General features: G+C 42.0%; 1 protein-coding gene across 1 annotated transcript in view; it reads left to right on the top strand.

The window, feature by feature from the left end:
• Nucleotides 1–15,461, top strand: part of naalad2 (N-acetylated alpha-linked acidic dipeptidase 2) — a 144,898-nt gene that overhangs the window by 78,466 nt on the left and 50,971 nt on the right. The window contains exon 14 of the mRNA XM_060825962.1: nucleotides 12,661–12,752. Coding sequence (XP_060681945.1) covers nucleotides 12,661–12,752 — 92 coding nt within the window. The remainder of the gene's footprint in view (nucleotides 1–12,660; nucleotides 12,753–15,461) is intronic.

Below are 15,461 nucleotides of genomic sequence, written 5' to 3'. Positions count from 1 at the left end.
CATAAACTTCAAGGCCAGAGGTTCTGCAACTGCTCCCAAGCTTCCCAAAGAATCCTAGGATAAATCTTATCTGACCCAGGGGACTTAGCTATTTTCACACTTTCCAAAATTGCTAACACCTCCTTCTTATGAACCTCAATCCCATTTAGTCTAATAGCCTGTATCTCAGTATTCTCCTTGACAACCTTATCTTTCCTTCCAAGGAGCAAGCCCCTCACCACCTAATTTTCACCCATGATTTCAAATTCCACTATGGCCGCTATGGAAACGAATAACTAAATAATTCTGGAATTAAAAGCAACTATCAGGCAAGCATCAACAAAACTAAAACTACCAGATCATCATCATTAACCCACTTAGTTCACTGTTGCCCGTTACCATCCTTGCCTGATCTGGTCCATTTGACAATTATAGCATCAAGGGATCATGGTAAGGGATTCTCCTGCTGATTAATACTTAGCTTCTCTCTTGGCTGATAAACCACTACTTCTCCATGTTGAATACCAAATGGGAGAAGCACCGCTGATAGCAAGAGCGGAGAAATTCAAATACCCTCCTAATGAGTTGCTCAATGGTAAATCTTCAAGTTATGAATGACATAGCCTTCAGACTAGGCTGTGGCATTTGTTGCAGAACCAACAGGGAAAAACCAACTTGACCTAAATCTCATTTACCTATTGTTGCAGATGTAAGGAGCTGAATTGCATTGTGAAGGGAGACTGATTGTTGTGGACATCATGGTAACATTCACTGAGTGTTGCATTCAGAGTCCTGAGTAAAGTTGAAGTAATTAGGAACCACAGGGAAAATATCTGGTGCTGTCTTATCAACCTAAAGGCAAAACATTAGATTGTTGGAAGCCAACCATCTTGGCTAGAGGGCTGTGTTAATAGGCTGTGGGGATTGCTCAGGTCGTGCCTAATTTCAGACAACTTGGTTGCTTTATCATTAACTTTCTGTCCATCATAAATTCAGAATGATAATTTCAGAGTGTTCTGAACCACTTATAGCTTTTTAGATAATGAAACGTTCCTTGCAAGAAGTGGATAATATCCAAAAACTAAAACAAATCAGGAGTATACGGAAATAATATCTGATTGTCTGGATGGTTCCAACAACTCCAGAAGCTAGAGACATCATCCACTTGAAAGCAGCATGCATGATCAGTAACCCATCCACCACTTTAAACATTCATCCCTTCACTACTAGCTGTGGCTACAGTGTCAACTATGTGTAAACTGAACTGCAGTAACTTATCCAGGCTTCTATGATTGCAAATTCTAAAGTCTTAACTTTTGCCACCCAGGTAAACATGTCCAGCCAGTGAATGGAAACACTGGTGTCTGCTGCATATGCCACCTTAATTGGAAACATCGTTAAGTTAAATATAGGTCCTGAGACACCATCTCTACTAACATTGTGGATGTGATAATATCACACACATTGCAGCATTTAAGGTAATTGCTCAAGTGGGTGGCATGGTGGCACAGTGGTTAGCACTGCTTGCCTCACAGCGCCAGAGACCCAGGTTCAATTCCTGCCTCAGGCGACTAACTGTGTGGAGTTTGCACATTCTCCCCGTGTCTGCATGGGTTTCCTCCGGTTTCCTCCCACAGTCCAAAAATGTGCAGGTTAGGTGAATTGGCCATGCTAAATTGCCCATAGTGTTAGGTGTAGGTATGGGTGGGTTGCGCTTCAGCGAGTCAGTGTGGACTTGTTGGCCCAAAGGGCCTGTTTCCACACTGTAGGTAATCTAATCTAATGCTCACTACATCCATCTTGAGTAATTTGGGATGAGCAGTAAAATGCAGGCCTTGGCACTTATGTCCACATTGCTGTTTTTAAAAAAAACTGATAACAACCACCAGTAAAAAGACATGTGTATTCTGAGATAAATCCAGAATCCTGTCTGGATTATCCTGTCACCAAGTCACTGTAAGTGACACAGACCAAGCTAGCTCAGAACTGGCTACTAGAGTTAACAGAACCACAACACTCATGTTTATACTGGTCAGCCACGACTCCCTGGACTCCCTGATTGAACCAGCCCAATCAGGGAACTTATATTCCATGATGTCAACCTGACTGACCTCATTCCAATCATCACATCCCTCTGTCTCTAAGTCCTAGCACGTGGATCCATTCTTTTTCCTGTGGCTTCTTCTGGTCTCATTCTTCCAAATCTGTTTTGGTGTACCAGACTGAAGCTTACTTCTTACGCCTGAAGCATCTTGGCTGAAATTCATCTTGAGGTGGTGACATCTGCCATGCCCATTTTGTCCTCAGTGGTTTCTTCAATGCTCTGCAAAAGGGGAGAACACTCTGGTTCTGACAACCTTGTCAGATGTTCTGAGGGGCCGGTTATGTTTTACTCCTGCCATATTTTCAGGCTTCAGATTTCAGTTTTCATGTGGTCCACGTGCTTGTACAGGACCGCCTCTTCTGCTGAAGGTTATACATCACAGGACTGACCTCACATCAGCCAAGCATCTTGTGCATTCCCATGGTTTTGACACCAAACCTCATCCCCTGAAGTAAACTGCCTCTCTCACTAAAAGGAGTCTTGTATCTTGCATTTGTGCTTCTGAATCCCATTTCACCCTTCCTCCTAGATCTGGGAAGATTAGGTTTAACCTAATGTGTGGAGTCTTCTCCCCATTCACAACTCTGCTGGAGCTATCTTTGTAGTTGCTTGAAGTGTGGGCCTGTAATCAAACAAGACCTGGGACAATTTGGTATTGAGTGAAGCTGTAGGCTGTTTTTTTAAGCCTGCATTCAACATTTGAACTGCTGTTTCCACCAGACCATTGTACGATGGATGGTATGGAGCTGTCTTTGCATGCTGAATGCCATTTGTGATGATGCTGCTCCTTTAACAAGGTTATGGTCTTCTTGGCTTCACCGCGTCCCCCCCCCCCGTCCCCCCCAGAGAGTTGTAAAAGACGTAGACTCTGAAAAGTCTGGGATTGGATGGGTTTTAGGGCCAGTTTGATCATAAACTGATCAGATACTGTCTGAGGCAAAAGGCTTTTTAAAAAAATACTTGTACAAGGAAAGGGGAGTGGCCAATTTTCCCAGCTCAGCTTTTCTTTGGTTTGATTTGGTCTGGCTATTCCCTGAAAATCGTCAGGCAATTGTAAAAGCTGCTGAACCCAAAGAAACAGGTCAATGCTGATCCACTTCTCTCTCTCCCTGACCTCTCCTGAAAGAGGCTGTGATTTTTACCTTTTGTGCCAAGGGGTTTTTATGGGGATTGTTGCAAATATTTGAAATAGCATCATTAGGTTGGGATAATCTGTTGGGTTTTTGGATAGGTTAAGTTATTCTGTATTTTGTTCTCTTTTGTTTGTTTCATTTGGCAGTTTTAAACAAAACAGAATTTACTTACAAGATTATATGGGTTGGCCAACTGCATCGTTCCTGGAATATCTGTGTTACATCTGCTTAAAACAATGAGTAACATTAGGGTCAGGGCTACTTCTTGCAATGTTTAGAGGGGGTCTGGCCTGGTCCATAACACATTCGACTTTAGGAAATATGCAACTTCCCTATTGGTAAACAATGGTCTGTTGTCTGCGGCCTACGCTTCCAATACACGAGTCTGTATATTGCAAAAGATGCTTGCAACTTTCAATCATTCTTCTGTTTGACAAATGAATTCTAAGCAAGTCCAACCACTTTGAATTGGTATCCACGATGATTAAAACAGAGCTCAGGAAAGGGCAGTATAGTCAATGTAACTAAGTCCAGGGTTTACCTGACCATTCCCACAAATAATGTGCAGCTGCTGGCGCTAGTTTTTTTACTTGTTGGCACTGTGGGCACCTCCCCACCAACATGGCTATGTCAGCATCCAGTCCTCGCCACCGGACATAAAGTCTAGCCAACATGTTAATTTTGGAAACTCCTGGAAGAACTTGGTGGAGTTCAGCCCGTATCTGGTGGCTATGACCTTTATTTGGGCCAATCACTCTTGCTCCCCATAATATGTTGGCATTGACGGTGATCTGGTCTCGCTGAGTCCAAAAAGATTTCAATTATGGTTGTGATGGCCCTTTTTTTTCCCGCCATCACCATCAGCTGTTTTAGTTTTGCCAGGGTGGGATTTTGTGGTGTCTATATAGTCTGACAGATGTCCAGAGAATTTAAAACCAAAACAGACTGTTCTAATGGTAGAACCACGGGAGGTGAATTGTAATCGTATGCACTCAGTACAGAAGCCCACTGCTGAATTCAACCTGAAGCTACGGGTAGCATGACCCTATCTTCTTTAATTGGCTCAAGCAGGGGTTTGTGGTTTGTTACTATTATAAGTTTACAGCCATAAAGGTGGAACTTTCTTACACCAAAGATGACCACCAAACCTTCCTTCTCTATTTGGGTGTATCTTTGTTCGGCATCAACCAAAGTCTGGGAAGCAAATGCTATTGATCCTCTCTCTCTCTGTTGGGCCACTGGTGAGTCAACACTGCCATGATACCATGTGGGGAGGCACTGCATGTCAGCACCACATCTCATTTGGGATTGTACTGTGTCAACACATTAGACAACGAAAACTGATTCTTCACTTCCCTAAAGACTACATCTTGGCTACAAGGCGACTTCCAAAGCTGAGCCTTTTTCAATAGCAGATGTAATGGTGCCAGGATGGAGGCCAGATGATGTGTGAACTTTCTGTAATAATTCACCAACCCAAAGAATGAAACCTAAGCTCAAGTATAGATAGCAAGATGGTGGCAGAGTAGGATGCTCCACCTGGAGCTTCTCTGCTCTGCCTGTTTTTTTTTGGTCCCCCTCTTTTTAGCAGTCCTGGAGCAGCGTGAGGGGAAAAGGGAGTCCTGGAGCAAAGCAAGTTATCTTGGTGTAGCTGAGTGCTGGTGCAGAGCAGACTGGAAGCCTGGAGCTGAGCAGGACTGTTGTTGGACTGAGGCCTGACACAGGCAGTCAGATCATGTGTTTGCTGAGCTGCTGCAATGTAGTGTAAATCTGAAATTCTTTACTGGACTGTAACTATGTGATAACTATCTTATTTCTAACTTATTTTTAGACAGTGTAAGTAATGCTACTACTTTCCCTTTTATTCCTCTTCCGTATCCAAGATTTGTACATATGTGCTTGTATCTAAGATGGTACCATTAGAGGCAGCCATTGTAAAGACTTTTCACTATACTTCTGAACTGGAGTACACATGATAATAAAGTATATTCTATATAGACGTAAGAGCCAGGACACCTTTTTTAGGAATCTACAAAAAAACGGACAGATAACCAAAGCGGACCAGCAAAGAATGAAACCTGAAAGCAACAACACCCCCAGATTCTACGGACTACCCAAAGTACACAAACCAGACATCCCACTCAGACCCATAGTATCACTACCAGGGACACCAGCATACAAACTGGCCAAAGAACTACAACAAAAACTGAAACACCTAGTCAGCGGATCCAAACACTCCATACAATCAACACAGGAATTCTTGGACATCATCAGGAATACACACATAGACAAAGAAGAAACCATGGTATCATTCGACGTGACGGCACTGTTCACATCAATTGACAAAACCCTAGCCAGAGAAACAATAGCCAACCTACTGGACATACACAACAGAACACAGGAGGCCGAACCTATCAACAAGGACGGCATACTTAAACTACTAGACCTGTGCCTCACCACACACTTTACATTCAACAATCAGATATACGAACCAATCAACGGAACACCCATGGGATCACCAATCTCGGGACTCATAGCAGAGGCAGTTATGCAAAGGTTAGAACATACAGCCCTACCACAAATCCAACCCAAACTCTGGATCAGATACGTCGATGACACCTTTGTAATCATCAAAAACACAGAAATAGAAAAAACACACCGAATCATCAACGCCACACTCACAGGAATACGATTCACGAGAGAAGAGGAAAAGGATAGCCAACTCCCATTCCTAGACGTGATAGTAGAGAGAACACCCAACGGAGAATTCACCACAAGGGTACACAGGAAACCAACACACACAGACCAAGTCCTAAACTATGAAAGTAACCACCCCAACACACACAAACGAAGCTGCATCAGGACACTATTCAAAAGAGCCACAACACACTGCAGTACACCAGAACTGCGAAAAGATGAAGAGGAACATCTATACAAGGTATTCGCCAAAAACGGATACCCACGCAACTTTATCACCAGATGCCTAAGAGATAGACCATGGAACGAGGACATGCCACAACCAAAAGGACTAGCCACACTACCATACGTCAGGAGCGTCTCAGAACTGACAGCCAGACTACTGCGACCCTTAGGACTCATAACAGCACACAAGCCAACTTCCACACTCAGACAACTCACTAGAACAAAGGACCCAATAGCCAGCACAAGCCAAACTAACGTAGTTTACAAAATACCATGCAAGGACTGCACAAAACACTATATAGGACAAACAGGAAGACAACTAACAATCCGCATCCATGAACATCAGCTAGCCACAAAACGACACGACCAGCTATCCCCAGTAGCCATACACTCAGACAACCAGGAACATGAATTTGACTGGGAAAACACTACCATCATAGGACAAGCCAGACAGAGAACAGCCAGGGAATTCCTAGAGGCATGGCATTCATCCACAAACTCCATTAACAGACACATCGACCTGGACTCCATATACAAACCACTACAGCTGAAACTGACACCCGGAAGCGGCAAGAACATCCATCAACAGACACATCGACCTGGACCCCACATACAAACTACTACAGCTGAAACTGACACCCGGAACGGCAAGAACAAACCACTATAAATACCGGAAGAAACATCAAAGCAGCGCTTCACAGGAGGCTCCAATAGCACTGATGATGTTCCCTAGCCAGGGAACGAAACGTTTGCAGCAAAAACTTTCAGCTCGGCGAACAGAACCACAACAACGGACACCCGAGCTACAAATCTTCAACCAGACTTTAAACACCTTTGATCACCCTCACTTTATTTTCCAATGGGTGTAACCTGGTCTTATCAACTTTGTTGTCCAAGTAGGTCACTTCGGGTGCCTGCAACACATTTTTCTCTCCTAAGGCATACTCCTGCTTTGGAGAAATGTTTACGCACTATGTCCTAAGTTCTCTAAATGCTCTTTATTGGCCTTCCCCATTATTAGCACATCATTCCAGATAAATGGTGACCTGGGATAGACCTTTTAAAAGATTTACCATTATTCATTGGAAAATGAGACAAAAGGCAGTCTCGTATATTGGTACAAGCCCTTATGAGTATTAATCAAAGCATACTTCTGAAAATGCACATCATGAAGGACATCCTCCCCCTGCAATTTTGCATAGACGTCCTCTATGCAAAGGAATGGGTATTTATCCTGCTACAAAAAACAATTTACCATTTGTTTGAAAGTCCCACAAAGGCTAATAGACTCAACGGGCTTCACAGCCAGTACAACTGGTGCTGCCCATTCTGCAGATTAATGGTTGGTTTCCAACCTTCTGATTTCTGCCTCTATTTTTGCTCACAATAGAAATGGTCCTAGATGGCATTTTCAGAATGGTGGAATTGCTTCTTAGTCAACATGCAAGGTGGCCTTGGCCTCTGATAGTCCTAGACCTTCCTGAGGAGTGTCCAGATATTTAATTAGGACTTCACTCAGGAAGCCATTTTCTAATCAAAAATGTTGAGCCAAACTGAATCTTTCTCAACCAATTTCACCCCATCAAGGTTGAGCCCAAACCTTTTACTCCAATCAGTTGTAACTGAACCACCTGCTTCTCATAAGAGACTGGAACCAAAGTTGTACCCTTAATCTGTAAATGTTCCTAGTATAGGTTGTCAGCTTGACAGATCTTATACAAACTTAAGGGTCGGTGTCCAGAGCAAAGTTTGGTTAAGACGGCTTCTGCAATCACTGATAGGTATCAGTATTGACCGCTATTAGAACTGGGAGACCATTTAACTAGACGTTCATTTTGATTGGTTCCGATTTGGATATTAACTGTTCTAAGCCAGCTGTAGGTGGTTTTTCCAGGGTGTGCCCTCTCCTAGACACTGGCCTATGAGTTCTGTTTCTTAGTTCAGGCCTAATGAGACTCCTTTGCTGCCTCAAACCTGCATACTTGCATGACCACAATGGTCTGCAGGTCCAGATCCTGAGAAAGTTTTAACTGTTTGACTGAGGCTTGGCTTTGTTTTGCTGGAATCCCTCTGTTAGGATATGTCCTGAATGAAGCTATACAACTAACTTCATTCGAATGATATCCCACAAGCTCAATTGGTCTGAGAAGGTTTACCACTTCCATCAGAATACCCTATAACTCACATGCTCCCCTTTCTGCATTTTCTAAAGACAAAGCCAGTTGTGTGCCTGTTTGAAGTCCAGTAGGGCACTTTTGCATGATCACATCGTTAATGCCACATATGAAATGGTCTCTCAGCATCTCACTTAGGCTTAAATTAAAAGCACATGCCTCTGCCAGTTGTCTTCATCTCAAAATTCCTGATCTGGATTCCTTGGTTCTTGAACTTGTGGAAAACCAATAGTGCGTCAGTACTAGAGGAAGTTTAGGGCCTTAATTTTCCTCAGTTATGGCAGCAACCTTTGAAAGATTTTAGTATTTGGTATCTCAGGGAATATTAGGCCTCTAATAACTGAAAAAGCTGAGAATCTACTAACAGTCAGGAGAATTATTCATTGTTTTTTGTCTGCCCCAATGCACTTGTTCAGAAAAATAGCATTGAACATAGAAATTACAGCACAGTACAGGCCCTTTGACCCTTGATGTTGCACCAACCTGTGGAACCAATCTGAAGTCTAACTGTTCTACACAATTTCATATTTATCCACATTGTTCCCTCAAGATCGTTTAAATGCCCTTAAAGTTGGAGAGTCTACTACAGTTGCAGGCAGTTCCACGTCCCAACTACTCTGATTAAAGAAACTACCTCTGACATCTATCCTATATCTGTCAACCCACAATTTAAAGCTATGGCTCCTCATGCTCGTCATCACCATCCAAGGAAAAAGGCTTTCACTGTCTACTCTGTCTGAACCTCTGATCATCTTACATGCCCAAATTAAGTCACATCTCAACCTTCTCTCTAATGAAAACGGCCTCAAGTTCCTCAACCTTTCCTCATAAAACTTTACCTCTATACCAGGCAACATCCTAGCAAATCTGCTCAACCATTTCCAAAGCTTCCACATCCTATAATGCGGTGACCAGAACTGTACACAGTACTCCAAGTGTGGCCGCACCAGAGTTATGTACAGCTGCAGCATGACTTGTGGCTCCAAAACTCAATCCCTCTATCAAAAAAAAGCTAACACATTATATGCCTTCTTAACAACCTATCAACCTGGGTGGCAACTTCCAGGGATCTATGTACATGGACACAGGTGTCTCTGCTTACCTACACTACCAAGAATCTTGCCATTTGCCCAGTACTCTGTGTTCCTGTTGCTCCTTCCAAAGTCAATCACCTCACACTTTCCTGCATTAAACTCCATTTGTCACTTCTCAGCCCAGTTCTGCACATTATCAATATCCCTCTGTAACCTGCAACATCCTTCAGCACTGTCCACAACTCCACTGACCTTAGTGTAATTTGCAAATTTACTAACCATCCTTCTACAGTCTCATCTAGGCCATTTATGAAAATGACCAATAGCAGTGGAGCCAAAACAGATACCTTGTGGTGCACCACTAGTAACTGAACTCCAGGATGAATATTTCCCATCAACCACCATCCTCTATTTTCTTTCTGCTAGCCAATTTCTGATCCAAACCGCTAAACCATCCTTAATCCCATGCCATCATATTTTGTGCAATAGCCTACCGTGGGGAACCTTATCAAACACCTTATTGCAATCCATATGCATCACATCAACCACTTTACCCTCATCAACCTGTTTGGTCACCATCTCAAGGAACTCAAATTATGTTTGTGAGACATGACCTACCCTTCACAAAACTGTATTGACTATCCCTAATAACTTATTCCTCTCTCGATGATTATAAATCCTATCTATTAGAACCTTTTCCAACACTTTGCTCACAGCTGAAGTAAGGCTCATTTGTGTATAACTACCAGGGCTGTCCCTATTCCCCTTCTTGAACAAGGGACAACATTTGCTATCCTCCAGTCTTCTGGCACTATTCCTGTAGACAATGATTATGTAAAGATCAAAGCCAAAGGCTCTGCAATCTCCTCCCTAACTTCCCAGAGAATCCTAGGATAAGATCGGCCCAGGGGATGTATCTATTTTCACACTTCTCAGAATTGCTAACACCTCCTCCTTGTGAACCTCATTCCCGTCTAGTCTAGTAGTCTGTACCTCCGTATTCTCCTTGACAACATTGTCTTTTTCCAGTGTGAATACTGAAAAAAAAATTCATTTATCGCTTCCCTTATCTCCTCTGACTCCACGCACAGCTTCCCACTACAATCCTTGATTGGCCCTAATCTTTCTCGAGTCATTCTTTTATTCCTGATATACCTGTAGAAAACTTCATGGCTTCGCTTGATCCTTGCTGCCAACTACTTCTCATGTCCTCTCCTGGTTCTTCTTAGCTCCCTCTTTAGGTCTTTCCTGGCTAACTTATAACTCTCAAGCATCCTAACTAAGCCTTCATGTGTCATCCCAACATAAGCTTCCTTCTTCCTCTTGGCAAGAGATTCAACTTCCTCAGTAAACCACAGCTCCCTTGCTTGGCCACTTCTTCCCTACCTGACAGGTATGTACTTATCAAGGACATGAAATAGCTGTTCCCTGAATATGCTCCACATTTCAATTGTGCCCATCCCTTCCCTATCCTATGCATCCTAAATCTTGTCTAATCGCATCATAATTGCCTTTCCCCAGCAATAAATCTTGTCCTGTGGTATATACCTCCCCCTTTTCGTCAGAAAAGTAAACATAACCGAATTGTGGTCACTATCACCAAAGTGCTCACCTACCTCCAAATCTAACACCTGGCCAGGTTCATTATCCAGTACCAAATCCATTGTGACTTAACCCCTTGTTGGCCTGTCTACAAACTGTGTCAGGAAACCCACCTGCACATATGGGACAAAAACTGACCCATCTAAAGTACTTTAACTGTAGTGTTTCCAGTCAATATTAGGAAAGCTGAAGTCCCCCATGACAACTACCCTGTCACACTCAATCCTATCCAGAATCATCTTTGCTATCCTTTCCTCTACATCTCTGGAACAATTCGAAGGCCTATAGAAAACTTTCAACAGGGTGATCTCTCCTTTCTTTTTTCTAACCTCAGGCCATACTATCTCAGTAGAACGATTCCTCAAATATCCTTTCTACCATTTTAATACTGTCTTTGACTAACAATGCCACACTTCCCCCTCTTTTACCATCTTCTCTGTTCTTACTGAAACATGTAAATCCCAGAAACTGCAATAACCATTTCTGTCTCGGCTCGATCCATGTCTCTGAAATGGCTACAATATCAAAGTTCCAGGTACCAGCCCATGCTGCAAGTTCACCCACCTTAATCCGGAACTCCTGGCATTGAACTAGACACACTTCAAGCCAACATCTTGCTTGCTGGTGAACTCTTGCAACCTTGAAACCTCATTTCTGACCTCACTACTCTCGACTTCCTGGACACTGGGACTATAATTTAGGTTCCCATCCCTCCCTGCTGACTTAGTTTAAACCCTCCCAAAGAATGTTAGCAAATCCCTCGCCCCCCCCCACCCCCTCACCTCACCCTACCCCCACCTCCACCCCCACCTCCACACCCCTCCAAGGCTGCCTGTGTCACTTACTAGCCATGTTCTTGAAGTGCTTGTGCTTTGATCAATTTTATGTGCAACAAAGTCATGAGAGATATGACTGTCACCCAAATCTGCGTTCATACCTATTCCTCCTTTGCCTTAAAATATTCAAGGAGTTTCTTCCACCACCTTTTCAAAAAATGAGCTACAAAGACTCATGATGCTCTCAGATAAAAATATTTGCTTAATCTCTGTTTTAAATCAGTGACCCAAAAGCCACATTCCAAAGCATGGGGAATAGGTTTTTAAAAATATATTCCACTTATGCTGAGCATGAGGCATATTTTGTTAAAGCCAAAGAATTAACCAAAATCTATCTTTTTTTTCTCTTTTCTGTCAGTGAGTGCTATTTCACATATGTACTAACCACCACCAGTAAATCATTCATGTTTTTCAATTCATTAATTTTCCAAGCCTGTTAAGGGCTCCAAAATCTATTTAAGTTGGCTCCTCTCACTAATGATTTAGCAAAGTATCTTGTTGATCTCCAAAGCCAGTGATATAAGATTTTATCATTCTTTCTTAAAATGTGGGTATTACTGTTTGGGCCAGAATTTATTTCACAACTCTAATTGCCTTTGAGAAAGTGGTTGGTAGCTGCTGTCTTAAACTACTACAGACTGTGTGGTGTGGGTTTGCCCAAAGTGCTATTAGGAAGGGGGTTCCAGGATTTTAACTCAGTGACAGTGAGGGAATGATGATATAATTCTGGGTCTGAATGATGTGTGGCTTGGAAAAGAAATTAACGTTTATTTTAACAAGGATGTTACCAGCATTACTATTTATGTTACAGCTAAGATAGGCTCACAGTAAACTGCAAAAAATATAATATGGTTTTTTTTTTAAACTTCCTTTCAGATTCCCAGTCCTGATGATGGTTATGAGGGAAAATCCCTTTATCAGAGCTGGTATGAGAAAGATCCTTGGACAGAATACAAGAAAGCTCCGAGGTCAGCCAAAAATAAATTATTGTTTTCTTTACCAACCGCTTCAGCCTTTATTAAGATTAGAAGGGAAAAATTGTGAATGCTGAGAAAATTGTTTGTGCAAATTCAGTCAGGCATGTGTTGTGCTAATAGCGCACACTTTTCCCAGTATTGTTCTTTTATTATTCACAGTTCAGTACAATTTTGGCATTTTGCAGAATGCTCACCTAATGCGGGGACTGGGAAATCAAGATGTCAGTAAAATTGAAATCATACATGTAGAATCGTAAAGCATTGAGGACCACTGTGTCAATTGGTCAATTATAATTCGTGGAGCAACTGGAGGTAATTCGTGTAAATGTGGAAATTCACCTGAAGCTTTTCACATGCAGAGAAATTACAGTTATATATAAAGTTTGCTTCCCTTAGAATTGAGCACGTTTAAATATGTTTATTTAGACCTTGATCCAGACATAATGCATTAAAGGCACAATGCAGATTTTGGGCTGGAGGAGAGAGATCAAATAAGAGAATGAGACAATTTCATGGCAAAGTGTACACAGAATAATGTTCAATCAGCATGAGGCTTCTTTACTTCATTCAATTCAAAGTTATCCACCATCAATCAAAATTTCATTATTCTGACAATCTGAAGGTAAAGATTTAAGTGATGTGAACAGTCACTGTCAATGCCATTTCTATAGCAGATGTTGTGTACAGGCACCTGTGCAACAGACAGAAAGGTTCTGTAACTGATTCCCTGCTGCTGTGATTGTTGCAGAGGAGGTTGCTTTGAAAGAATTCTATGATCACCATGCCTTAGACTACTGCAGTTAAATCTGTGGGTTATGCATCTCCTACAGATTCTCACCTGCTGGTTGTTCTTTCATAGATTCTATAGAGTCATAGATTCAAAGAAATGGGCAGCATGGAAACAGACCTTGGATCCAACTCATCCATGCTGACCAGATATTCTAAATTAATCTAGTATCATTTGCCAGTACGTGATCCATATCCCCCTGAACCCTTTCTATTCATATACCCATCCAGATGCCTTTTAAATATTGTAATTGTACCAGCTTCCACCACTTCTTTTGACAGTTCATTCCATACATACACCACTCTGTGTGTAGAAAACGAAATCCCTTAGGACCTTTTTAAATCTTTCCTTTCTCATCTTAAACCTATGCACACTAGTTTTGGACTCTGTTGATTTATCCTATCCATGCCTTTCATGATTTTATACAGTTCTATAAGGTCACCCCTCAGCCTCTGATGGTCCAGGGAAAACAGACCCAGCCTTTTCAGCTTATCTCTCCAGCTCAACCTCCAACCCTGGCAATATCTTTGTAAATATTTTCTGTACCTTTCTCATGCTCTTGTTTTTCAAGGGTATTGGGTGTCTACACTTGCATTCTTGAATGCTGTGCATTTTTTTTACTAGACTACTGCTGCTCTGAATGCTTGGCATCATTAGTTTGTACTCTCTTCAATACACTAATCACTTTATTTACATTAAGATATACAACATATTGCACACAGTTTTGTTTTGTATTTCTCTTGTGAAGACACCATTACAAATTTCTGTCTCTCTGCTCTTCTGTGTTCTAGTGATGTCAGAGTTGCACCATCATTAATATTATGAATGATATTTTACTACAAAAAATGGTTTGACAGGTAGATGTGCAATAATCACAGAATCATAAAGTACAGCAGAGGCCCTTTGGCCCATCGAGTCTGCACTGACAATAACAACTCTATCTACATGAGTTCCACCTCTCATCACTGGATCCATAGCCTTGAATATTATATTTCAAGTGCTTATCCAAGTACTTTTGAAACGTTGAGAGTTTTTGCCTCAACGACCTTCCAAGTAGTAATTCCAGATACTCACCACCCTCTGAGAAAAAGATTGTTTCCTCAAATCTCCACTGATCCTTTTGCCTCTAACCCTAAAAATTATGCCCCTTTGTTATTAACCCTTCAACTTTCTTTTTGCCCTGTCCATTGTCCCTTATAGTCTTATATACTTCGATCAGGATCCCTTTCAGCCTTCTGAGTTCCAAACAAAACAATCCCAAGTTAATCCAGCCTCTCTTCATAGCTAAACTGTGCCATGCCTGGCAATATTCTGGTGAATCTCCCCTGCAGCTCCTCTGATGTAATCATATCCTTCCTTTAGTGCAGTGATAAGAAGCACACACAATATTCCAGCTGTGGTCTAACCAAAGTCCTGTACAGCTCCAATATAACTTGCCTGCTGATATAATCTGTGCCACAACTAATAAAGGCAACTGCTCTGTATGCCACCCTAACAAACCTATTAACCTGTCCTGCTGCCATTAGTGATCAGTAGAGAAGTATCCATGATCCCTCTGTTCATCTGAGTTTTCTAGTATTCATTCCCTTGTTTTGTTACTTTATCCAAACCTCTCTCTTATCAGGGTTAAATTCCATATAGCATGATCTGGCCATCTGACCAATCCATCCAGTACATAAGATCTTCTTCTTCACTGTTTAAACACCTGAACAATCTTCACGTCATCCACAAACTTTCATATCATCTCACCCCATATTTTCATCAATGTCATTTATATATATTAGGAACAATAACGGATCCAGTGCTGATCCATGTGGTACGCCACTGAACACTGACTTCGAGCGACTTTTTGATTAGATTACTTACAGTGTGGAAACAGGCCCTTTAGCCCAACAAGTCCACACCGACCCGCC

The sequence above is a fragment of the Hemiscyllium ocellatum genome, chromosome 6, assembly GCF_020745735.1.
Source record: "Hemiscyllium ocellatum isolate sHemOce1 chromosome 6, sHemOce1.pat.X.cur, whole genome shotgun sequence".
In the NCBI taxonomy this organism is placed as follows: domain Eukaryota; kingdom Metazoa; phylum Chordata; class Chondrichthyes; order Orectolobiformes; family Hemiscylliidae; genus Hemiscyllium; species Hemiscyllium ocellatum.
The sequence above is the reverse complement of the archived record's forward strand: the minus strand, read 5'-3'. Positions and strand labels throughout refer to the sequence as shown.